The sequence below is a fragment of the Urocitellus parryii genome, chromosome 7 (genome assembly GCF_045843805.1).
Source record: "Urocitellus parryii isolate mUroPar1 chromosome 7, mUroPar1.hap1, whole genome shotgun sequence".
Lineage (NCBI taxonomy): Eukaryota > Metazoa > Chordata > Mammalia > Rodentia > Sciuridae > Urocitellus > Urocitellus parryii.
Genome location: NC_135537.1, coordinates 146,295,229 through 146,321,819, shown reverse-complemented (window position 1 = coordinate 146,321,819; position 26,591 = coordinate 146,295,229). Strand labels below are relative to the sequence as shown.

At 40.5% G+C, this 26,591-nt stretch overlaps 1 protein-coding gene and 1 pseudogene across 1 annotated transcript in view; one reads left to right on the top strand and one right to left on the bottom strand.

Annotated features, from left to right (window-relative positions):
• The window catches only part of LOC144256202 (bifunctional 3'-5' exonuclease/ATP-dependent helicase WRN-like), a 58,364-nt gene extending 49,921 nt beyond the window's left edge, over window positions 1–8,443 (top strand). Inside the window, 3 exon segments of the mRNA XM_077801271.1 lie at window positions 2,936–2,992; window positions 2,994–3,142; window positions 8,389–8,443. Coding sequence (XP_077657397.1) covers window positions 2,936–2,992; window positions 2,994–3,142; window positions 8,389–8,443 — 261 coding nt within the window.
• Window positions 8,444–9,252: 809 nt separating this feature from the next.
• Window positions 9,253–25,766, bottom strand: LOC144256201 (schlafen family member 2-like; annotated as a pseudogene).
• Window positions 25,767–26,591: the final 825 nt, after the last annotated feature.

The following is a 26,591-nucleotide window of genomic DNA, read 5'->3' as shown; positions in this document are numbered from 1 at the left end:
AGGCAAGTACTCTACCACTGAGCTACATTCCCAACCTTCTTTGTAAAATCGTAGCATCATAAAGTACCCAAAACAGAATTCTAAGAATAGGTTCTATTTACTTTTGAAGTGAATCTTTATTGTTTCTTCAATTTTATTATGTTACTTTATTTTCTAGTTGCAGGAGCAGCATTCCCTTTTTTAATAACTTCAGTTTTCATGTGATGCTGAGAATTGAATCCAGTGCCTGTGCGTGCTAGGCAAACACTCTACACTGAGCCACAACCCCAGCCCAGAAGCAACATTCTTAACTGTGACTTTTAGAATGTTGGAGGCAAAAGAGTAACTATTTATATTATAATCATTTTCACTGTTAGCTGGTCACTGGAATTGGGAATTTCTAAGCAAATGGGGATTTTTAAATTTCAGGGGTCTAACAGCCCACTTTGCCAAAGCCAGTGGCAAATCTGGGACTACTGCCCATATCTGTGAAATTTCCATACACGAACCTTTTTAATTATTGCAGTAACAATGGTGGTTACAGTTGAAAACTTTTGAGTGTTCTGTGCTGTCCTGTATATTTGGCATTTTATATATTTTGTCTCATTTAATGTTCATAAGAACTCGATGATACTGGTTCTGTTATTGTAGCCATTTTTTTATAGGACAAAACCAAAGCTCAGAGAGATAAACACACAGCTAAAGGTAGACATTAAACCAAGTAGTTGATTCCAAGCCAGGTTTGTTTCACTGCTGTGCTGCTCTTTTGCCTGATGTTTCCATTAACTTTTTGGAGATGTGACATTTAATTTCCATATTTTCGTAAATGCATTTTCTGTCTACTGATACATTATCTCTCTTAGAAACATATCCAGCCCCCCACTCTCTTTTTTTTAATGGTCCCTTCCCTCCCCTTTTATTTTTACTTATTTATTTTTATGTGATACTGAGGATTGAACACAGGGCCTCATGCATGTGAGGCAAGTGCTCTACCACTGAACTATAATCCCAGCCCTAACCTTCTCTTCTTATGAGCTATATCCTAAAAAACTTCCCTTTTTAATCTGCATATGCAGATAAACAAGTATTTATTAGTGCATTTATAAATAAGTTGATTGAAGCACTTAAGGGAAATGCTTTATTGTCAGGGTGAGAATGTGTATGTCCTAGTAATTTCTATTTTAAAAAAATATTTTATTTAGACATTGATGGACCTTTATTTTATTCATTCATTTATATGTGGTGCTGAGAATCAAACACAGTGCCTTACACATGCTAGGCAAGCACTCTATCACTCAGCCACAACCCCAGCCCAAAACTTCTAATTTTTCAACTTCCCTATTCTCAGCCATATATTTGTTAGTACCTATATATTAACACAGAAATGTATCTATATTAAGGCTTGGTTAGAGAAATTAACTTCTTTAAATTAGCCTATTTATCTCTACTTCCTTATGGAGGCATTCAAAATTCAGAGAAGAGTCTGATTGGAAGCCAGAGATCAATTAAATTAGTTTTGGGGTTAAGTTTTTAAAAAGTTTTACAGAATTTAAGGATAGAGAATATAAAAATGATGCAATTAATTGGTCATGTTGGTTTTATTTTTTTTTCATTAATAAAACCTCCCAAGATGAGATAGTTTTGTTTTTTTTTTTTTTAAAGAGAGAGTGAGAGAGGAGAGAGAGAGAGAGAGAATTTTTAATTATTTATTTTTTAGTTCTCGGCAGACACAACATCTTTGTTGGTATGTGGTGCTGAGGATCGAACCCGGGCCGCACGCATGCCAGGCAAGCGCGCTACCGCTGAGCCACATCTCCAGCCCCAAGATGAGATAGTTTTTAATTCAGTAAATCTATATTAATTGCAAATGTAACAAAAAAGTTTGTAATTTGTATCTCATTTTAATTTTGAGTCAGACTCTACACTTCTTTGCGAATTGGTAAATTGTATGTAAATTTTTACATACAAAAGATAATTATTTAAGCTGGTTTGTGAGATAGCTACAGCACATCCAAAAAAAAAAAAAACCATTTTATTGAGACATTGTTTCCTCTGTCTGTAATAAGCCAAAACGTATTTTTAGGAAAATTGTATTCTGGTAATGGAACAGCTAATTATTTAGGAACAACCTTAAGATGTAACCCATTTTTTTTCCTGATTGTGAAATATAGCATAATTGGGTATGATTCCCTTATATAATAGGAACAAAAATATGAAGTGTAGTTTTATGGGAGATATTTTGTTATCGTGCCTTTGAATTCCTGAAAGATTGTATGTTTTTCCTCATGCCTGCTATGTTCCTTTTTGGTTGATTATATAATTCAGAGTCTTTGCTAGACTGAAAATAGAGTATGGTTTCATTGCTTTAGGAAGCAATTAATAATACACATTTAATACTATATATACCATGCAATTGATTCACTTTAGTAAGACTGGAAAGAGGTTATCCAGGTCAGGGGAAGCTTTGCTTTTAGATATGAAAAGCTGTAAACTGATATATTTCACAAGAGACAAAAAAAACAAAACAAAACACTAAAACACCAATCTGCCAAAAAAAAAACCCCACAGAAAACACCTCATTGATTTATACAGTTAGATTTTCCAAAAAAAAAAAAAAAAAGTAAGTAATGCACCCTTACTTATATGGGTACTATTTATAGATGTAATAGTTCAAAATAATAACTGGAAAGATAGCGAGCTAATAAATACATTTAATTTAATAAAACAAAGTAAATTGTATTTAGTGCTTATAAATGATTTCTGGTTTTTTTTTTAAGAAGCAATGTTATGTTTAGAAGACTGAAAAACAGTTAAGGAGCTTCTTTTTCTTTTATTAAAAAGTGTAATTTTAAGGTATTTTTGACAGTGTACCTCCTGTAACACTCTTTTTGTAAGAAGGCAGTAGAAATATTCAGAATTAGTGAACATTTTTAAAAAATCATGTTTATTCACTCAGGTTCCAATCATTGCCCTCACTGCAACTGCAAGTTCTTCATTCCGGGAAGACATTGTACGTCCGGGAAGACATTGTACGTTGCTTAAAACTGAACAATCCTCAGATTACCTGTACTAGTTTTGATCGACCAAATCTATATTTAGAAGTTGGACGGAAAACAGGGAACATTCTTCAAGATCTAAAGCCATTTCTTGTTAAAAAGACAAGGTAAGGATTAATGGTTGATGGATTTTTGTAGCTATTTCTTTTTTTATAGAAAAATTTATTTATTTTTTTACTATTTCTTTCTAATACATGTTTGACTTATTTCAGATTTTACCTAGCTGTGGTTCAAGTTAAGTGTGGTATTAAATACATAATCAGTTCAGTAACTTGAGAAAAAGTATATTTTTGAAGTTAGGGACTAATTCTTCCTTTATTTTTATTCCCTGTTGATGCTTGAATAGGAGTATTTGTAATCTTTATCATTCTCTTTGCCTTTTTGGGCAGGGGTAACATTTTTTTCCTCAATTTTTTTTAAATTTTTTTATTAGTTGCTCAAAACATTACAATGATCTTGACATATCATACATTTGATTCAAATGGGGTACGTAATCTTAATCTTATTTTTCCACGTGTACAGATTGCAGGATCACATTTGTTATATAGCCACGTTTATACATAGGGTCATACTAGTGTCTATTGTATTGTGCTGCCCTTCCTATCCCCCCTCCCCTCCCCTTCCCTCTTCTCTTTCTACCCAATCTACTGTGACATGTTTTTCTCTCTCTCTTTTTTCTTCCCCCTCACACCATCTTATATGTAATTTTGCATAACAATGAGGGTCTCCTATCATCTTCTATGCAATTCCCCTTCTCTCTCCCATTCCCATGCACCTCTTGTCCCTATTTAATGGTAATCTTCTTCTCATGCTCTTCCTCCCTGCTGTGTTTTGAGTCACCCTCCTTATATCAAAGAAGACATTCTGCATTTGTTTTTTAGGGATTGGCTAGCTTCACTTAGCATAATCTGCTCTGATGCCATCCATTTCCCTGCAAATGCCATGATTTTGTTGTTTTTTAGTGCTGAGTAATATTCCATTGTGTATAAATTCCACATTTTTTTTTATCCATTCATCTATTGAAGGGCACCTGGGTTGGTTCCACAGTCTAGCTATTGTGAATTGTGCTGCTATGAACATTGATGTAGCTGTGTCCCTGTTGTATGCTCTTTTTAGTTAGGTCTTTTGGGTATAGTCCGAGAAGGGGAATAGCTGGGTCAAATGGTGGTTCCATTCCAGCTTTCCAAGGAATCTCCATATTGTTTTCCAAATTGGCTGAACCAATTTGCAGTCCCACCAGCAATGTACAAGTGTACCCTTTTCCCCACATCCTCCCTAGCACTTGTTATTGTTTGACTTCATAATGGCTGCCAATCTTACTGGAGTGAGATGGTATCTTAGAGTGGTTTTAATTTGCATTTCTCTGATTGCTAGAGATGGTGAGCATTTTTTCGTGTATTTGTTGATTGATTGTATATCCTCCTCTGAGAAGTGTCTGTTCAGATCCTTGGCCCATTTGTTGATTGGGTTGTTTTCTTGTTGTTTAATTTTTTGAGTTCTTAGAGCTCTATCTGAAGTGTACAACCATAGAAATGTAAAATTGGGCTGCAATTGTGTACAATGAATCAAAGTGCATTCTGCTGTCTTATATACCTAATTTAAATACATAAATAATAATAAAAGACGAAGTCTCCCTGTATTGCTCAGGCTGATCTTGAACTCCTGTGCTCAAGTAATCCTCCTCAGCTTCCTGAGTAGCTGTGATTATAGGCATGGGCTACCCCATTTATTTCTATAATAATTTTATTTCATTGTACAAGATTTACACAATTACTCTGTAAAGGTTTTTTTTCTTTAAGCGATGCAGTCATGTAGTTTATTACGGTTACTTCTCTCTCTCTCTCTCTCTCTCTCTCTCTCTCTCTCTCTCTCTCTTTTGTAGTGGGGATTGACCCCAGAGGTGCTTAGCTACTGAGCCGAATCTCCAGCCCTTTTTGTATTTTTTATTTTGAATTATATTAAATTTTACTAAATTTATTAGTAAGTTGGTTACAGCCTTGCTAAGTTGCTGAGGCTGCTTTTGAATCTATGATCCTCTTGCCTCAGACTCCTGAACAGATAGGATTACAGGGGTGAGCCACCATGCCCAGCTCTTTTTGTATTCTGTTTGTTGTTGTTCTTACATGACAGTAGAATGCATGTATAAGTCATACATAAATGAAGTATAACTTCTCATTCTTGTAGTTGTACCTGATGTAGAATTATACTGGTTGTGTAATCATATATGTACAGAGGGTCATAATGTTCTATTCATTCACTCCCTTCTGCCTAATACAGAATACCTCTATTCTTCCCTAGCCCCCCACCCCCTTATTGTGGATTAGCATCCACATATCAGAGAAAACATTTGGCCTTTGATTCTTTGGGATTGGCTTATTCCACTTATCATGATAGTCTCCAGCCCCATCCATTTACTGGTATTCTTATTGTTAATACTTGTTAAGATTTCTTAGCATATACATGCATATTAGGTATTCTGTCATTTCCTCTCAAGGATGTAGAGAAAATTAAGGATGAAGTGAAAATTATGTTTCACTTCACCGTCTTTAATGAGACGTTTCTGTCTTAGAATCATGTTAGGATAAGATCCTTTGCTATGTAGTAAGATACTTGAATACTTCATAATATAAACATTTTATTTAATACAATAAATATTTTTAAGACCCTCTTTTGTGTCTCACACTCACAGATGTTCAGAGAACCCACTTATTTTATGATTTTTATAGAGAATGAACAGAAATCCCATTTTATAGTTACCAATCTTTTTATTGGTTGTTCAAAACATTACACAGCTCTTGACATATCATATTTCATACATTAGAGTCAAGTGGGTTATGAACTCCCATTTTTACCCCATAGCGCCATGGAGCCATTAAGTGTGGAGATTCCTTATTGGTTGACTGCTGTATCTAGTTTATGTTAATTAAGATAAGCTGTGTGGAATGTATATATACCTCTCCTGTCCTACAATAAATGGCTCCCACTCCTACTATATCAATGTACACAATTTGATCGTCACCCCCGGGTTATTTTGCTGCAGCTGGACTGCGGCACCTCTTCCTGATTCCACAGTGTAAGAAGTGTTCACCTCTGACCAGTTCAACCCAACACAGACACCTTACTGACCTAGAGATCCCCTTAGCCCGTTCACTCTTGGGAGATTCGAGCTGTCATTAATATTGGCTTTATCTGGATGCAAGGGCATCATCAACCTGAAAACAGTCTTTATTTATTTATTTTTTGCATGTTTGTTTCCAGAGATTGGATGAAGGGACACTTAACCACTGAGCCACATACCCAGCCTCTTTTTATTCTGAGACAGGGTCTTGCTCAGGTGTCACTTCCTCATGACAAAAACACTCAGGGTCACTCCAGGTGAACTGAGCTGCATGAAATAACCACATAAGAGACAGAGATACCTTCTTCTTTGGGGGTCCTGTGCCGGCTCCTTTGACTTTAAGAAAGTTGACTGACATCTAGGAAGGCTACACCCAAAGTCAGAGTAAGAGAAGGGGACACACAAAGGGCGTATCCATGCAACATTCTATCCCAAACAGGGCAAAGGGTAATACCACAAAAGAACAGGTAAGAGTAATTTGATCCCTGGGGCTGCAGGAAGACACTCCTACACCTTAAGACACATTCTGCTACTTGTAGGATCTGGGCAATACCCAAGGTCACTATAAGTGACAGACAGAGCCTCTTCCCATCACAGAAGGAGAATGCCAGTCATTCCACTGAGACTACCTCCCACACTGAGGGCATTACTGAATTGCTGAGGCTGGCTCTGAAGTTGCAATCCTCCTGCATCAGCTTCCTGAGCACTGGGATTACAGGTGTGCACCACTATGCACAGCAGTGAAAAGAAACTTTATTTATCTGTCAACATTATCTCACCTGTCCTGGTCCTAACAACCTCTAATCTAGTTTTTCTTTTTTGATTTTCTTATTCTAGACATTTCATGTAAATAGATTGACATAATCTATAGCTTTGGGGATCTGGCTTCTTTCAGTAAGCAAAACGTAACCATAGTCCATCCACGTTGCAACATGTGTCAGTATTTCAGGACCTTTTTATGGGTAATAATATCCACTGGGTTATTTTTCCATTCATCAGTTGCTGGACAAATGGATTATTTCCACTTGTTGGCTGTTAGGAATGGGGCTAACCAGGAACACTTGTGTACATGAGAACATAGGACTTTTATTTCCCTCACTATATGAATCACTGGGACAGAGTGTAAATCTTAACTCTTAGAGGAACTGGCAAACTATATTCTTCCTTATATTTATATAAACAATGTATGAAGGTTCCAATTTCCCCACATCATTGGCATTTTTTAAAATTAGGGTCATACTAGTGTTAATCTTATCAAGGGTCTTTGTACATGGTATTTCCCTTCTGCTGCTCTCGTGATTCTCTCTTATGTCAATTTATGATGATGAGTTAATGCAATTTGGAGTTCATTGAACTTCTCACATTTTGATTATTATTTTTTTAATCTGGATAGTTTGGGGCTCTTGCTGTTCCACCTCTTCTTTCTGCCCTTCCTCTCCTCTCCCACTGGCTCCGTCCCATGCAGGAATGCTGGAGAGTGTCTCTCAGCTCTCTGAGGCTCAGTTCATTCATTCTTTTTTACTCACTATGCATCAGACGGCGTCATCTCAATTGACTGGATCTTCAAGTTCATATAATTTGGCCACTATCACTCCCCAGAACTTCCTGGGGGCACTTTTTAATACTCCCTTGCTCAACAGAATTGGCTGTAAAAATGTGCCATTTCTCTAAAAAACAAGACCATCAAGACACACATCTTGAGGACTCCCAACTAAGTGTTAAACACATCACTCTACTCATGCACCTTTGACCAGAATTTGATCCTATTGAAAACAAAACAAAACAAAAACAAACAAAAATCCACCATGACATCAGTTAAAATTTACAATGTATTTGAGCATGATTAGGTCCTAAAGGAGACAGTATTGTTGACACAACGTGGCACTTGGTTTGGATATGGTTTCTCTCCTTGGGTAATACATTCTATGTATTGCCATGGTAGGTGCAATGTGCATATTATTTTGTCCTCCTCGTCCCCAACTTTGTTTTTAATCTCACATCTACAGTTCATCATAGTCGGTGTTCATTGATAATTCTTTTCCAACATCCTACAATCAATGTTTGGTTGCATGAAGCTCATGCTCTAAGAAGTCCATCAGGAAAAGGTCAGGAGATTAATGGGCCCTGAGTTCCTACATATGCATGTGCTGTGCATAATGGCATTGGCTCACAAACCCATGGCTCACAACTTGCTTTCCAGGTCTCTCTTGTTGCTGTATCTCTGCTGTTTTCTAGTATGGATCATTGTGCACAGAAGGCCAAGGCCAACCTGGTTCTCCTTTTCTCATAAATCACTGAGTCATTTGTGTGGCTGTCAATGGACTCTCTATTTTCACAGCCCAACAAGTGTTTGGGATTCTGTCTCAGTGTTGACTATCTGGTGTGAATTTGCCAGACACAGTGTAGGCCTCTATGGTATGCAGACTCCAGTGTTCTTCCATTTCAGAAACATTTTATGGAATTATAATTTTAAACTTTTGATCGGTTTTAGTTTTCTATTTTAGTTCTCCTTGCTACTTTTTAGAAATCTAATTCTTTGTTACTGTTTACACTTTTGGCTTTCCGTATTAATATTTTAGGCTTATTATTCTGCTTTCTGTTGTGCATATTATCCCGTGTGCATTTCATAATCTGTTCTTCACTTCTCAAATTGTGTGTGCTTCCTTTCTCGATTGGGTTGGTGGATGTTTCACATTCTCTTTTTGTTGGATCATAACACATCTAGATTCCTTTACCTCTTGGTTTTGACATTCTTTGTAGTTGCAACTACTCTGTATTAATTTTTTTGAAAATTTTTTCAGTTGTAGATGGACAAAAGACTTCTATTTTATATATTTTTATACAGTGCTGATGATCGAACCCAGTGCCTCACACGTGCTAGGCAAGCACCCTACCATGGAGCCATGACCCCGGCCCTCCACATTAACTTTTGAATTTCATGTTCAACTGGTATGCAGCAACATTCCTGTTTCACGGCCATAATTTTCTGGTGAGCTTTATTCTTTTTGCTAATATATTATTCAATATTTTAAATCAGTGGTAGAAATTAGTCTTCCAAAGAACAAATATCAAGGGTTTTCTACTTGGAAAGTTTGCCCTTCAAGATAACCCAACTGAGGGGCTGGGGTTGTGGTTACTCAGAGGCTGGTTTTCACAAACGTAGAGAATTCTATTTGCCGCACAAGTGAAACATATTTCTGATCTTCTCTATGATCTTCATGGCCATGATTCTACTGCCTGTGCCAGGCAGGCTAAAGTCAAAGCAGTGTCTCTTCTTGCAGAGGTGTGTTGATAATATCTCATACTATTGGGCTGTGAGCAAATTTAACATCTCACAGCCAAGCTGGTCACCCAAGAAAAGATCTGCAGCCGAGCAAGACAATCACGAGGACCAGCAGCAAGGTTTTCATTTGCTGGGTATCTGCAAGGTCATAGGAGCAGGGTAACCTACCAGAGCCTGACCCCTCCACGGACTCTGCATTGCTCTGGGGATTCAGGCAGAGGGCCTTGATCACCACACACACCTTCCTGAGGTAGCCTCCATGTTCACCAGCTTCTGCTTCAAAGTAAAGGCACGCGTGTGTCATAGTCTCTCTGCTCTGCACCCTGCTCCCCTAAAACAGTGTACCTGATGGCAGGGATGTTCAGTGTGATTGGCAGAGTATCACAGATGACTTCCTGCTTCTATTGCAAATCCAGGTCCACAGCCCAGCTTCTAGAGAAGATAAGAATTCCTAGGAGAAATGATGCGTTGCTAATTTATTAATCCCTCCAGTCTTTCATGTTGTGAGGATACCACCTTTTGGAGGAATTCAGCAGTATATTGGAAACATCCTGGTGCCACTAGAATTGAAAACATTAGAGAAAGTTTAAGCAATGCATTGGCATTATTTTGTATGAATCACACATTACATTTAAAAGGGAGATGAAAGTTTTCATAATTTACGACAGTTTAATAGAAATTCCTTCTGATTCATCTTTTTTTTTTTAATCACAATACCTTTATTTATTTATTTTATGTGGTGCTGAGGATTGAACCCGGGTCCCACCCATGCTAAACAAATGCTCTACGGCTGAACCACAATCCCAGCCCCCTGACCCATCTTTTAATGACTGGTATCCTACATATCTGGTGAAAATGAGGCTGCTCTTCTCTTATCCCATGCAGAACAGAGTGTGCCAACTAAAATGAAATTCACTGAGCCCCAGGAAGCGGAAAACATGTAAGGAATTACTCTTGCACCTCAAGTTCTTATTTGAAATGTTTAAAACTTTTCTGATAATTAATGACTAGAAAGATCTCAGGTAAATAAATTATTTGATTGAAAATGAACCTATAACAGTGCTTATATGTTAATTACCTGACCCTTATATGTATTGGGACATACATGGGACATTTGAATGTCATATTCTACTGTCAGGTCTCTCATTTAATGTGTTCAATATATGAAGTTAAAACAGCCATTTTTAGGTATGTGGAAACCAATCCCACATGCACTCCTGGGCAGACCATGGATTTGGCAGAAACAATACAGTGACTGAACAGCAACCTGATAGTATAGTGTCACCTTATCAGACGGCGCCGGTAACCATGTTACACTAGTCAGTAACCTCGCCGGCTCCTTCAGGCAATCATGACTTGAGCTCATCACAAGCTCCTGGAATTTCATCAGCAGGAGGGAATGTCAGTGCACACCATGACACATTTACATTGAAGTTGTCCCTGTTGCCTTGACACACAGACTTGAGATGTGGCCAATCACTTCCCCAGAATTCAGCTTCCTGTCCCTCTAAAAGGCCTCTTTTTTTTTTCATGGGGCTTGTGGTTTGGGGAATTGGAAGTTTTTAGAATTTCAATATTGGAGATTTGAGCCTTTGGGGATTATGATTTGGGAGATTTTAGAATTCAAGTGTTCCAGGCTCAGCATTTTGATCTTTGGGGATTTAAACATTTGCAATGACGGAGTTCGGGATTACGTCTTTCAGGATAATGACCAGCACAGGTCATTAGCTTTTACATTCAAATGGCAACGTGGCTTGTAAATTTGGTCTGTGTAACGTTTGCTTGTTCTCAGAATACTGAAGGCATTGCTCCTCTCCTCTCGACTGCGCCTTGCGGGCTCCCAGCTCTATTCTCTGTTCCAAGGTCCCACTGAGCCTCCTGGACGTGGACTCAGAACACCCCAGCCAGGATGTATGTGGCTCCCTTGGCTTCATGTTAGTCCTCAGCTCATCTTTGATGAGGGAGAAACGCCAAACCCTGGTGCTCCTCTTCTTACGAAAACTCTCCATATCTACCTCTATCTCAGATGCTTTCCTCCAGAAATGAGCGAGAGAGGTTTTTCAGGACTTGCTCAACTCAGATTCCTATTCAGAACTGTTTGTAGAAAAACAACCTTTCTCGTGAGTATTTACAGGGGCTACGTGAGTGCTTAGGATAGCTTCAGTTCCTCCCAGTGAGCAGACCTAAAGAATTCCTGGGGTTTTTCTTTGGGGGTAATGACATTTCTCTTCTTTTCATTCCCATTGGGGAAATTATGGCCTTCATCAATGATGTTCTTTTCAAAATCACAAAGATTGTCTGACTAGATCCTGGGCAGTTTTTCATTGCTGTTAAAGGAACAGCAAACTGTCTTGATTTTAAAATGAAACAAAGTCCATCCATGAACAAGAAAAGAGTAAATAAAATTTGTGCACAGAATAGGTAACTAATTAATTTTTCTAATTGCTCTTAAGCAACATATGTTAAGGCTATTCAGGAAGAAGTGAACAGAAGCTAAACTGAAGTTCTCCAACATCAGGTGGAGCTGCTTAACCTGCAGCATCTCAAAGAAACATTTTTGAAAATTAGAGAACAGCATCATCTTTATAATGAAAAATATCTTTGTAGCCCAGTCCACCTTCCATTATCCAGGTAAGGCTTTGTCAAGTGTTATAGTTTGTGTATAAGGTTTCACACAAAACCTCCTGTCTTAATTCAGGAACGTTCAGAGGTAAAGTGATTGGATTGTGAGAGACTGAGAGAGCAACATGAAGATCAAAGAGGGAGGGCTGCCCAAGCCCTTGGGAGAGCACATGGCACAGCCTTGTATCTAGATGAGCCATCAGGGATGGAGTTCCAGGAACTCAGCTGGATTTTGGTCTTTCTTTGGCCCCTTATTTCTCTGTGCCTATTTCTCCCCTTTGGAGTCACAGTGTTTACTCTGTGCCATTGTATATTAGAGATTGTGACTTGGCTTTTGATTTTACAGGGCCTCACAACCAAGAGTTTTCAGATGAGACTTTGGACTTGGACTTTGGGGTGATTCTTACAATGTTAAGAAAGGGAAACTCTTGGAAATAAATTAAAAATTTTGCACTGTGAGATGGACATGAGCGTTGGGGGTCAGGTACAGAATGTTATGGTTTGGATGTGATGTATCCCACAAAAGTTCTTGTGCCAATGCAGTAATACTCAGAGGTAAAGTGACTGATCAGGGAGAGCTGTGGCCTAACCAGTCCCTCCTCATGTGAATGACACTGGGAGGTGACTGTCAGTGGCTGAAGGAAGTTGGTAACTGGGTACCTGACTTGGAAGGGTGCATCTTCCCCACATTCCCTTACCCTCTCCTCTATCTCTCTCTCTGCTTCCTGAATCTGTCATAAGCTAAACAGCTTCACTCTACTGAGACATTCTCCCATGATATGCTACCTCATCTTGGGCCCAGAGTAATGGGGTCAGATGTCTATGGACTGAGACCTCCAAAACCCCGAGCCCCAAATAAACTTCTCCTCTTCTAAGTTGCTCTTGTTGGGTAATTTTATCACAGTGACACAAAAGTTGACTAAAACACCAAGTTTTTAACATCTGTATGGCATTTTATTAAAAACAATCTATATTGATTATCTGGTAGACATTTGAAAATCCCAAGGGCATGCAGCTCCCTCAGAGAGCCAATCTCCTTCAGACTACAAATATGGCTTCAGCTGGTCTCTCGTGGCTTCAAAGATTGTAAACCAGTAGGTAGGATAGTTTCAATCTTGAATCATAAAGGAGATTATTTTGGCATCAAGACTCACACAGATGACACCAGGGGAAAAAATAATTCAATCAACAAATGGGCAAAGGAACAAAACACTTCACAGAAAAAGAAATACAACTGGTCAACAAATATAAGAAAAAATATTCAACATCTCTAGCAATTAGATAAGTGTGAATCAAAACTACACTGAGATTTCATCTGACTCCAGTCACAATGGCAATTATCAAGAATACAAGTAACAATAAATGTTGGCAAGGATGTGGAGAGAAAGGTATGATGCAACCACTATGGAAAGCAGTATGGAGATTCCTCAGAAGACTTGGAATAGAACCACTATTTGACCTTGTTATCCCACTCCTCCTCAGTCTATACCCAAGGGACTTAAAAACATGCTACAGTGACTAAGCCACATCCATGTTTATAGCAGTTCAATTCACAATAGCCAAGCTATGGAAACAACTGAGGTGTCCTTCAACAGATGAATAGAAAAAGAAAATGTAGGACATATACACAGTGGAATATTACTCAGCCTTAAAGAAGAATGAAATAATGGCATTTGCTGGTAAATGGAAGGAACTGGAAAATATTATGTGAAATAAGCCAATAAGTGAAATAAGCCAATCCCAAAAAACCAATATCTGAATGTTCTCTCTGATTTGTGGATGCTGAATCACAACAAGGGAGGGTGGGGAGGAAAAGAATAAAGTCCATTGGATTAGATAAATGGAAATTAAGGGAAGGGAATGGGGGAATAGAAAAGACAGTCAAATTAATTGGTCATAACTTTCCTAACCTGGTATTTGAATACATGGCTAGGGTAACTCTACATTATGTACAACCACAAGAGTGGGAACCTAAATAGAATAAGTTACATTCTATGTATATATATATTCCTCCCAAATATATTATATTGCTATGTATAACTAAAAGTAATTGAAACAAAAAAAGACTCAAGCAGAATATCTTCCTCATGATGGTGAGTCTCATAGGGAAACCACCAAATTTTGCCAGTTCTGCTTTAAAGTTGGGCAGTTTGGGAAGAATAGCCTTTAAGCTTATATCTAGTTCCCTGAGAAAGAGGGGAATCATCTTCTAAATTCTAACGACCCTGAGGAAAGTGTCCAGGACTGGTGGATTTTCCTGGGAAATCAGAAGCACATCACAGGTGACTTCCCCATTCTTTGGCAGGTGCAGATCCAAAGACCAGCTATTAGAGAAGACCAGCGGACAGTGCTCATCGAAGTCCATGTCATTCTGTTCATTGTTCAAGTGCTTCCTCTTGAAGAAGAGTTCCCGGCAGAGGCTTTCTGGAATAGATCTCATCTTTTTCTGTAAGCACTAGATATGGAAATAATGATAACAAAATATAAAGAAGAAAACCCTGGGAACATGCCCTGGAAACTGTGTCTACTGTCGCACCAACCCTCCCACCCGAAACAGCTACGAAGGCTGTACAAAACAGAGCCAACCGTGGCGTCCGGAACTGGAGGGCCAGTGGGACAAGCAGGACGACAAGGCCAACACATGTGATAGGAGCACAGGAAGCCGCTGCACACTCCAGCCTGCTTCTCCCTCAGATATTTTCTGGGCTGTAGCATGGGTCACTAGAGCCCCGATAGCCATCAACAGGTCACTGACATGAGGAGAAAGGAAGGGGTCCAAATCCTAGAGGGGCTAGAATTTGAGAAAAAAACCTCAGAAAGGATGAGACTGCAGAGGAGGAGCCTAAGGCAACTTACAAATTCCCCTCAACTCACCGACTGATCCAGGATGAGAGGCTGGGAACCCAGTAGAAAGCAGGAACTGGGAGCCTGAGGAACTGGACTAAAATGTCACCAGCCTCCTGAGCTGAGCAGACACAGGCAAGAATTAAAGTCCCAGCAAAGAGGAGGCCCTGGGTGAACACCCTGACTTCAGCTTAGACTCCAGAACAGCCTCAACTAGTAGTAAGAGCAAAACCTTAGCTAGAAAAGCATAAAACTAAACTTCAATTAGAGCAAGACAATCACTGACGCCCATCTACCTGCCAGAAGAAAGTACAACCCTATATGAAAGGATAGAACCTCTTTCAAAGTTTCCCTAATCCATAATCCCTGATATAATAAGAAATTAGGAAACATGATAAAGTCGGACAATTTGCAAAAAAAAAAAAAAAACCATGAGAAAAAAGAAATGAGAAAAGGAAAAGACTGCTGAGTGCCAACTGTAATTAAAATCTACCCCCAAATGAAGAAGAAATGAAAAGACAAAAATTTCCTGATTCTTACAGGCTCATAAATTTGAAATCAATAGATAAAAGTCGTGTCAACATCCTATCACTCTAAAAGGCAGTATCTGATATTGAGGGCCTTGTTACTACGTGTGAGAGCAGACCAACAGCAGAAACCAAGATTAACTGACATGATACAAGGTAGCAAAAAGTTCCAACTGACACAAAGAAAAAGAATGGACAATCAGAACACAGGAGCCATGTCAGAGGTACTCCAAAGGCCTAACACAGCCTGAGTCACAAGAGGAGAGGAAAAGACAAAAGCATGATCATGGTTTGGTACTGAACTGTTACCCAGAGATTCCTGTGTTAAAGGATTACTTCCCAGAGTAAGTGCTATTGGGAGTTGGTGAAGCCATCTAAAGGTGGGGCCTAGTAAAAGTCTCATAAAGAGCCCCAAGTGCTATAATCAGAGCTTAACAAGCAATTCAAGTGGAAGTTTAGAAGACCCTTAAAGTGGATTATGATAGCCTGATCCCTCCTCCTTACTCCCTTTGCCCTTGATGGGAATTGTAGAACCCCTGACCAGTCTTTGTCCTCACCTTCACTCCCTGGCCATCACGTGAGCAACTTTCTTCCACCACACATTCCCTGTCATAATGGGCTGTTTCAAAAAGAAATGCAGCCAAAACATATTGGAATCGCCAAAACTGTGAGCCAAATTATTAGAAGAAAAAAAAGAGAAACATTTCCATTCCTAAGTTGATTATCTCAGAAATTTGTCATTGTGATGGAAAGCTGACCAAAGCATGGGGCTAGTTGTAATATGTCTCTTCTAAGTGGGCAGAGGAAAACAAGAGGTGGTGAACTCCCGGTAGGATCCACTAGAGACTGTTAAATGGAGCATTGACATTTCAGGACTACTGATCTTGCTCCAGTCACACCTTCCCAACCACCCTGGCCAAATGTATGCTCATTGCTAATCCCCCTTCCTTAACCAGCCTCACCATCCACCATGCACTTGATCCATTCCTCCACAGTAAACCGCGTCACGTGATTCCCTTTCACATGCCAGGAATCAGGCTCCTCAACAAATACGGCACAGCAAAATCTGTCTACATGGAGTGCACAGACATAGCCACGATGTCTTTCTTCATCATGGACTTCAATTAGTTTGCAGGAGTAATTAATCATCTTCTTCTCTTTACAGAAATGATGGACAGGAAGCTCCCTAATTATCTTTTCTATCTCAGAAAGATACCAAGGCTGTCCTTCAAAGCCAATTATTTCTTTTGTTTTGCTATCTATACCAAAGAACAAATATCCCCCATTAGTATTTGCAAATGCGGAAACATATTGAGGTACCTCTTTTTTCATGAACTCCAACACATCTTCGCTTTCACTTTTTTCTTTTTTTCCAAACACATCTGGGACTAATTTAGTAGCAACAAATGTTGATTCAGAAAAGTTGACTTTACTTCTGTATGTAAGTTTTGTCTTGCTAAAAAACTCTGAAGGTGAGTCCACCACACTACTTTCTTCATGAACATCAGTAGAGACCTTCATTGCATTCGTTTTTGGTGTTGAAAATAATCTGGATCCAGTTTTCTTCTCTTGGAGGAAAGCCAGTGCATGGGGACCATCCATGACAATTGTAGATGTTGTACTTTTGCTATACAGATTGGTTCTCAACGTGACAATCTGCTGACCAGAGCTATCCAAGCTCCAGGATTTCACAAAAATCAAAAATGTGTTAGCATTCTGCATGAAGTCAAGGTAATTTAGAACACGAGGCAGCATATCTCTGAAAGATATTTCCAAATCTTCTCCTATTCCGTCTTCCTTATACTTATACTCTGTATTCTCGATTTCAGCCTTGATAACTCCTCCTCCAGAATTCAGCAAAGCACACATGGCTCTTGAGACAGCCTCTTTCTGCTTTTTTCTACTTTTTTTGTCCTTCATGCTGTTCCTATTCTTCTCTCCAAGAGTGACTTTTCCTACATCTAAAACCAGCTCATTATAATCAGTTTCAAAATCAATTCTGATGTTTAGGTCCACAGTGGCCATTTGGTTTCCAAGCTGAAATTCTTTCCTGTAAAACCGACAGAGCCATTATAATGGGACCCAGGCAGGAGTAAGCAAATTCTGAATTCTGAGGGAAACAGAGTGAAACCCTTAGTAGAAGTCGCCCTGGACTGGGAAGTACACAGCTAGAAAGTGACAGGTTTGGGGGCAGATTATCACAAAAGACCCACAACTTACACTCTTACTGGTATTTTGATTTTGCTGCCATAGATTTCCATCATGCTCTTCTAATTCCTTAAATCTTCCCTTACTCTGTGCTTATATCATTCTTTCTGATCATTCATTTTGTATAGATTGTGTTTTCTCTTCTTTCCTTATACAAACCCCAGAAGGGAATCTACATTTTTGACCTTGTCCTTGAGTCAAGTTTTATATTATACAATTGTATCAAATTTCCATCGTGATTTTAACGATTTCAACGTTTACAGCCTTTACCTTCCTTATCTCCTTTTGTAGGGAGTTTTGGGGTTTGTTTGTGTGTTTGTTTTGGTACCAGGGATAGAACCCAGGAGTGCTCAACCCCTGAGCCACATGCCCAGCCTTTTTCATATTTTATTTACAGACAGGGTCTCACTGATTTGCTTAGGTCCTCAGTAAGTTGCTGAGGCTGGCTTTGAACCTTGATTCTTCCTGCCTCAGCCTCCTGAGCCACTGGGAGACAGGTATGTGCCACCACACCAGGCTATTGTAGGAAGTCCTTTGGGAAAATTGTCACTTGGAATTCTAGGGGCAATCAGCAATATGACATGTTAGTTATTTTTTTCTTCCTGTTAACAATAATAAATGTGATTCAAAATATTTGGCCCTTGCTCTTAAGCAAAGTGGGCCATGTCACTGTGTCCTTTTCCTATTAGAAAACCACAGTATCTTCAATGAGGGAAAATCCTTACACTCAACCCTTCTGCATTATGGTCTGATTGTTTGTGTCCCCTCAACATTAATATGTTGAAAACTTTACCCCCAAGATGATTAGGCCTTTGGGAGGTGGGGTCATGAAGACACAGCCCTTGACCATAGGATTCGTGTTTTTACAAAAGAACCCAAAAAGCTGGCTCAGCCCTTCTGTGATGGGAAGACACAGAGAGAAGCTGGGAATCACCCTGGGAGAAGAGGCCTCACCAGAACCCAACCATGCTGGCACCTTGATCTTGGACTTGCCAGCCTCCAGGACAGAGAGAGAAATACATTTCAGCAGTTTATAAGCCGCCCAGCTCCCAATCAATGATGATTTGTTACAGCATCCTGCATGTCCTAAGGCAGTCTGCCTTAGTCTGGGTACTTCTAATCCATTAGCTTGTGCCTCTGAGGCCACTGGGATTACTGCTTGGCTTTAGGTTGAAAACTAAAAGATCTTTGGGTTCATCAATAGGTATAGAGACAGTTGATAGAAAAGTCCATCCCAGGTCGTCATCACTACCCAGAAAATGTTATCAGGAGTCATAATCTTCCTGGCCACTGCTGGATCAGTAGTAGGCACAAGTGCAAGATATTCCTCTTGTCTCTATGATTTCCTCATCTTGTGACCCAGACCCCAGAACACCTGAGAATCCTACGTGAATGATGAGCACTCCATACAGAAAGAGAGTCATAAATCCATGTGACAACAGTTTACAGGGCCCAGACACGCCTTTCAATACATGCCACCCCTCGACAGCATCAGAGTGATCACCATTCAACATAGAACAGGGGGCTCTGTGCTTTGGCCCAGGTGTGCCGTGTGACACTAATGCCTTCCTCCCACAGACCTCCCGTGTTCTTCCTTCTCCCCGTGGAATCTGCACTGCACTGAAATGTGCAGAGAATGGTTTTCAAACTACAGGAAATCTGTATTTTGAAAGTCACTTAAGATACCAGAAGGAAAGGCTCTGGGGCTTGCTTCGTGGTGTGGACACTGACCCTTGGGAGGTTCTGAGCCCTCTCCATGCTCTGGAATGCCCACCTGGAAATTTCCCAGGCCCCTTCCATGGCCTGAGGTCAACCGGGACTAGCAGTGTCCTCCTGGGAAGCTGCCCAAACCCAGAGAAGATGGCCCGTGTCCCATTTCTCTCATTTGGGATACACCACGACCTTCTATCCAAGGAACCCTGGGCCTATTGGGTTGTCTGGGACCCTGTGGCTGGCTGTGGATCCCAGGAGAACACCCCACAGGACTATTTCTTTCACAGGATCAAGCCAGGTTGCACTTCCAGGACGGTGTCAATAGGCTCTTAATCATTGACTCCAGTTATTTACGTTGACAAGGGAGCCCAACACGTTTGCTGGTAGAATTCACCACTGAAAACTTCTGATTCGAGGGTTTTCTTTTGGGGGATTGTTGGCTTGTTTTCATTATTAATTCAGTCTCCCTACAAGGTATTGACCTGTTTAGGTTTTCTATTTCTTCCTGATTCAGTGTACGTAGGTTGTGTTTCTAAGATTTTCTCCATTCCATCTCTATTTTCTAATTTGATGACATACTCTTGCTCGTAGTTCTCACTGATAATCTTTTATTTCTGAGAAAACCACTAGTAAATTTGTTTCTTTCCTTTCTGATTTTAGTACTTTCATTTTCTTTTTCTTTCTTATCAATCTAACTAAAGATTTTCTGGATTTTGTTAAAAAAAAACTTTCGTTTATTGTTTTCTACTTTCTACTCCATTATTTCACTTATTTCTGCTCTAATATTTATAATTTCCCATCTTCTGCTGACTTGTGATTAGTTCTTTCTTTTTTTCTTCCCTGTGTCTCTGAGGTCTAGTGTCAGGCTGTTGACTTGAGATCTTTCTTCACTTTCACTGTAGGTGTTTACCACTATTCAAAGCCTCCCTGTAGAACTACTCTTACTAGATCTCTAAATTTTGGTATATTGTGTTTCGTTTTCATTTATCTCAAGATATTTACTAATTTTTCTTGTGGTTTCTCATTTCTCGTTTTGTCATTTCAGGAGTGTGCTATTTAATTTCTGTATATTTGTGATTTTTCCAGCTTTTTGCTTCTATTGGTTGCTCTCCCCCGCCCCAAGAAGGTAGTGAAGATGGGAATAGGAAAGCAATAAAAGGAATTAGACTAATTTTCCTATGTTCATATATGCATATGCAACCAGTGAACTCCACCTCATGTACAACCACAAGAACAGGATCCTAATTAGAGTAAGTTATACTCATGTCTCCATAATATATCAAAATATACTATACTGTCATGTATATCTAAAGGACAAATGTTTTAAAAGTTATTATATTTTAAAAATTCTTGCATTTAATTTCACAGATCTTTTCCCCTTTCCGATTTCTTCTCAAATTGGCTCCTGAACCCTTCTTATAGACGTTTCAACTCAATTATTGCATTTTTTAGCTCTATTTCTTCTTTGAGTTTCTTTTCATAATTTCTAACATTGTTGACATGGTCATTTTACTTATATGTTTTTTCCTGAAATCCTTTAGTTCTTAATATACATTTCCTTTAGCTCTCTGGACAAATTTAAGACAGTTGTGGGATTTTGTTTGTATCTTTTTTCAACAGATGACTAAAATTTATGTGTATATAATGTAGGAAAGGTTGTTTTAAAATATGTGTATGTTGTGGGATGATTCAATTGAGGTAATTAACGTATTGTTTATTTTCCTGATGTGCCTTTTTGTGGTGAGAACACTTAAAACCTACTCTCTGAGTAATTGTTCAAGAACACAATATGCTGCTATGACATGGAGTCACTGTTGTACATGAAGACATGGGGGGAAAGACAATAATCATGCTATTAAACTATGGAGAATGCTCAGCATGGCAGGAATACACAGCTTTCTCTGCTTTTTTGTATAAAGATGTCACATTAAAACAATTACTGTTTGAAATTTCAACTGAAACGATTGTGCTTACCTAGCTTCTTGGTTATTCATCTATACCAGGAGTCAAGACTTCTCCTGTAGCCTCAGTTCTTCTGGGACCTGTCAGAGTTTTAAGTACTTGTTGGCCCTTTTTATGTCTTCATTTGAGAAATGTCTATTATGTTCATTTTATAACGAGGTTATTTGATGTTCGCAATGTGTTGAGTTCTTTATATATTTTGGATAGTAGGCCCTTATCAGGAGTGTGGCTGCCAAGTACTTCCTCCCACCCTGTAGGTTATCTCAGTCTTTTGATTGTTTTCTTTCCCGTAGATAAACATTTCAATTTGATGTAGTCCCATTGTCTAGCTTAGGTTTTGTTATCTGCACTTTGGGGAACATATTTTAAAAAAATCATTGCCCAAACTTAAGTCATAGAGCTTTTTTTCCTTTGTTTTCATGTGCTAGTTTTCAGTTTCTGGTCTTGCACAAGTTTTTCATCTATTTTGAGTTGATTTGTGTCTCTGGTGCAAGAAAAAGGGTCTTATTTTACTCTTCTCCATGTGGATATAAAGACACTTGTTTTTTGCAGCCTTTTTTTAAAAATATGTCCAGGGGTCTTACCTTCCTCAGGGATAGGTTCTGCCAAATTACTTTCTTCTTAAGCATGAGCTATGTTCCCCTGGTTTCCATGCCTTCAGAGCTTCTGCTGAAAATCAGGCATTTAAAACAAACTACCATGTCTCCCAATCTTTGCAGACCAGCTCTATGCCAGGACAGCTCTTTACAGATGAGCTGATCCTATTCTGATCCCAGGGACCAGCTTGAGGTCAAAGTTTAAAGTCTTCTCAGGTATATCCTAAGCATTCACTCTGCCTATTCTGCATGGACTTTTCTCAATTCCTCCTAATAAATAGCTACTTTTGAATATCTTGATTACCCCCCAAATCTTCACCACCCTCTGCTCCTCTCCTGGGCCTTGGATTGCTCATACATATCCGCAGCTGTAATCTCTTGCCCCAGGCATCCACAGGTATGTAGTCTCCCTACAACCTTCACATGCAGTGGCAGTCACATTTCCCCATGAAATGAGATCCAAGTTGGGTGGTCCAGAGACCTATCCTTCAGCCAGTTTTCAGGCAGGTTAGGACCCTGCCAATCAGGTTTGCTCTGGCCCCTGCACTTAAAAGGAAGGGACTGCAAACAGTGCTGCTGCCCCCTGCAGCCTGAGACTTTGCCATGCCAGGGAGAGAAAAGGCAGGGGCAAGAAAAAACATCCTGACCTTCTCTACAGGTTTGAATGTGGCTGCTTCTTGATTGGGCATCTGCGTGGTTGCTGTAAACCTCTGACTTTGTCTTCAGTCAGTTTCTGTTGCTTTGGATGTTTCCACAAGGGGGAAGCTTCCTAGTCTCCACTTTGCTGACATGAGCCCTCTCATTATTCTTTTCTTTCATTCTTTTTTCTGTTTCTTTGTTTTCTTTTGTTTTTATTTTTTCATTTTGTTTTTTCAAGATGAGGCCTCACTATGTTGCCCTGACGGGCCTTGCCCTTCTTGGCACAAGCCACCATTTGGTCTCAGCCTCCCTAGGAGCTGGGACTCCAGGTTTGTAACATCCTGCTGGCTCTATCCTCATTTCTAAATAATTCAGTTTGTTAATAATTTCCTTTTATGATATTCCTCCCTTTTTTCACATTCTACTTTCACATCATTGCTAGATTTTGTTCACATCAACTTTTATGGTGACTTTATAAAATCAGTTGGGGATCGATCCTCGTTTTCTATCCTCTAACATCATACCCAACATGGTAGCTTTCAGTGGCAGAGTTTACCAAGGTCTGTCACACTTGCAGAAACTAAAATAGAAAGTTTTGAATCTTCCTATGTTATATAATCACTTTTGGAAAATAATGATTACCTGTGTTTATAAACCCTTACAAACTGCTGCATAATTTTATAGTATAAAAGTACTGTTATGTAATTATTCCTGTATACCTGAGAATTGAAGTTGCTTTCCAATGTTTATTTTAATAATTCTAAGACCTTGGCTCTGTTAGATTGAGACTCGGGTATTCAAATGACCTCATCAAATTTTCATGGAGCCCAAGAGTCCCCTGGCTAAGTACTTCAATTCTACATACAGATGTGGTTCACATCTGTATGATGTGGTTCCCCAGGTTGGAAGGCCACAGCAGACGGAAAGAAATGAAACCAGAGTGCAGAAAATAAGAATTGAAACCCTGGCTCAGAAGAAAAAAAAAAACTCATATAGGGGATGAAACAGTCTGGACATGGAGCAATCAAGATTCAAGCTAAAACAAGAGGTTTTACCTGATCTTGTACATTTGGAATTAAATTAAGTGTACAAAGTATATATACACACTGTGAGTGGTTGATGGAGTTTGAATTACTGGAGCAGCTGATGAAATACTAACAATTGGAGATGTATTATCAAATGATTTCCCAAAGGATTGCATCAGATTTTCACTAGCAAGCTTCTCTTGGGCAGAAGGATTACAGGGCTCCACCCTGGGCCTATGCAGGCTGCTGGTTCTCAGTCTATAACAAAGTAACCACCTGCCCTCTGAGGGGCCTGGAAAATCAGAGCTGTGTCCTGAGACATCCTGGGACCTGGGCATTCATTCAGATGGGTCCCCTAGGCCTGGGCCCCTCCAGGAAAGCATTGGAACAGAACTCTGACAGCTCCCCAAACAGTGAGGCTGCAGGGAAGTGTTGACTCCTGGGAGAGGAACAATGGAGAAGCCAAGTAAGCAAAACTGTTTCAGTTTAAATTTATAAGAAATATTGTTTTAATGGGACATCATTATCCAAAAAAGCAGAGAAACGTGTCTATTCCTGCCATGCTGACCTTTCTCCACAATATTAGGGCACAATTGGGGTCCTTTACCTCATTTCTTCGTATTTCTTACACAACAGGGCAGCTGAAATATGAGTCACCTTCCTGTCCACCAGACAGAAAAGATCCTCCAACTCTATTTCAAGAAGGGCAAGAGAGTAGGTTTCACTTCTGCTCAGTGACGCATTTGAATTTCTCCATCTTAGGTTCATGCCCTTCCAGGAGGAATATGGTTCCTCATTTCATACTGTAGCCTCTGGAAGTAGACTGCTGTCACCTTTCCTCCCAGCCCCCATTCCAACACCCTCTGCATCTGGCCCTGCTATTAGGGACACTTCTGGTTCATCCACAATAAGCAAAAGGAGCAGCAGTCAATCACACCAGCCTCCCCACCCCCAACATGCCTAAGGAGCCTTCTCATACCACCGGGGAACTCGAAACTAGTGGCAGCTGTAGAAGAGGCTCCTTTAGGGGAACTTGTGGGCTGGGCTGGGTCCTTGGCCATCTCAGTCCAACACTCATGACTAGGTACAATTTTCACCATCCAAAATCAGTCTTCAGGCATATATCTGGGACACAATCCTTTAAAAAAAAAAATAAGCTGGAGACTGGACTCCACCAAGTCCCTAGTACCTTAACCTCAATGGCCTCCATGAACCCTTGGGTCTGGGTTCACAAGTTAGTGGTTTCCTCTAAATTCCTTTATTCCCTTGATGGTGGGAGAATTCTGTGAGGTGTGAAGTCGGGTAGAACTGCACAAAAGTGGCACCCAACTGACAGGAGAGACTAAGGAACATTCCTGGCCCCTCCTTGCTTACCAGTCCCACGTTCCATGGCATCTGGGAGGACAATGTGGTCATCTTTCTCTTCTTCTAGTTTATGAACTTTGGGCAGGGAACTCCTGTGCTTGCTTTTTCTTTCTGGACCTAGACTGCAGTTCTTCAGTGACACCCCCACATTTCCTCAACTCCACTCAAGTGCAGATCTCTAGGAGGACCCGAGGTGCCCTGGAGACCACAGGAGCCTGACCTGCACACTCGGCCAGTGCCTCTCTAACCCCGTCTCCTAAACCACAGACCCCGACTCCCTGTCCCAGAGCTGTTTAAGGTCTCCCCTGTCCAAGCAGGGACCAAAGTCCTTCTGGCACACCATACCCCGTGGTCCAGAGTTCAAGGAGCCAAGTCCTCAATGTCCTGTTAAGGTTTGGGAGAAGGTGATATGAACACTCCAACAAAGGAGCCAAGTTTCCCACAAAAGAGAGACCCCAGTCAGTCTGGAGACCAGGGTTGGAGTGAGGGTCTTCCAGAAAGAGGTGGAGTTGGGCTGCTGGTGCCCCACCTTGCCCCAGAGCCAGATGCCTAGACCTGGGGGTGGGAGTAGAGTAGAAAACTAAGGCTGGAAAATGTGGCTAAAGAGCCCGCCTCACTTTCCAGTGCATTGCCCCCTGAAACAAGACCCCTTGCAAACACCAGTGCACCCAGTGCATGCACTGGCCCTTGCATAGCAGGTGAAGGCAGGTGCCGGAAAAACCCAGCCAGAAAAGAGAGCACCCTGCCTCAGAAACTTTCTTCCCCAGGCAAAGTGGAGAGGGAAACCTACCGAGCCCTTCTAAGGGTGGAGACAGGGTAGTTGCCCGTAGATCCTTCCAGCTCTTCTGCTTTCTGTTTCCTGCACCCTGGTACCTTGCACTCTCAGCGCGACTCTCACGCAGAATTTTCTAGATCCCGCCTTCTATTGGGCTCATGACGTTCCAGGAAGTGAGGGCACTATGCTCAATTGCACAATTGTCATTTGATTTGTCAAATTCGAAGAAGTATCTCCCTGTAGCGGGGTAACTCAGTTTTTCCAAACTTCACTTGCATTCGCAGGTCACTTGCTGTCACGTTGCTTAAAATCCCAGGTACCTCCAGCAACAGGGAGGACAGCTGTCAATGCCTCAACCAAGGGGCAAGGAGAGGCTGCTCCACAGAAGGCAGAGTCCAATGCCTAGAGCTTGTAGAACAAGGAGCATCATGGGGACATCCTTTCACTCAGAGTCTACTGTGGCTCCTGTGGTGCGACACAGCCTACCTGCCTCTTGTTTCCCCTGGCTCTGGTCGACATTATGGGGGTACGTTTCTCTAGCTTAGCACTTCTCAAACCGATACCAGAAATCACAAGTCATCGGAGACCACAGCTTTCAAATGCTCAGAGGTACAAATGGCAGTGAAGAGTGTACAAGTCTGAGTTGCTCTCACTGGGGAGCTCCTCCCCACAGCCCACTGGGACCCAGCTGCAGACTGTTGGAGATAGTCTCTGCTGCACATCTACCCAGGAGTCAAGGCGGACCACCTGTTCACACTCACAACACAGATCCTGAGAGCGCAGAGCTGGGCCTCATCTCAGTTCTTCCTCACGTCAGTGAGAAGAAATGGTTTCACTGAGGCAAAGAAACTCCTCTTCAGGAATTGACTTAAAAAATAG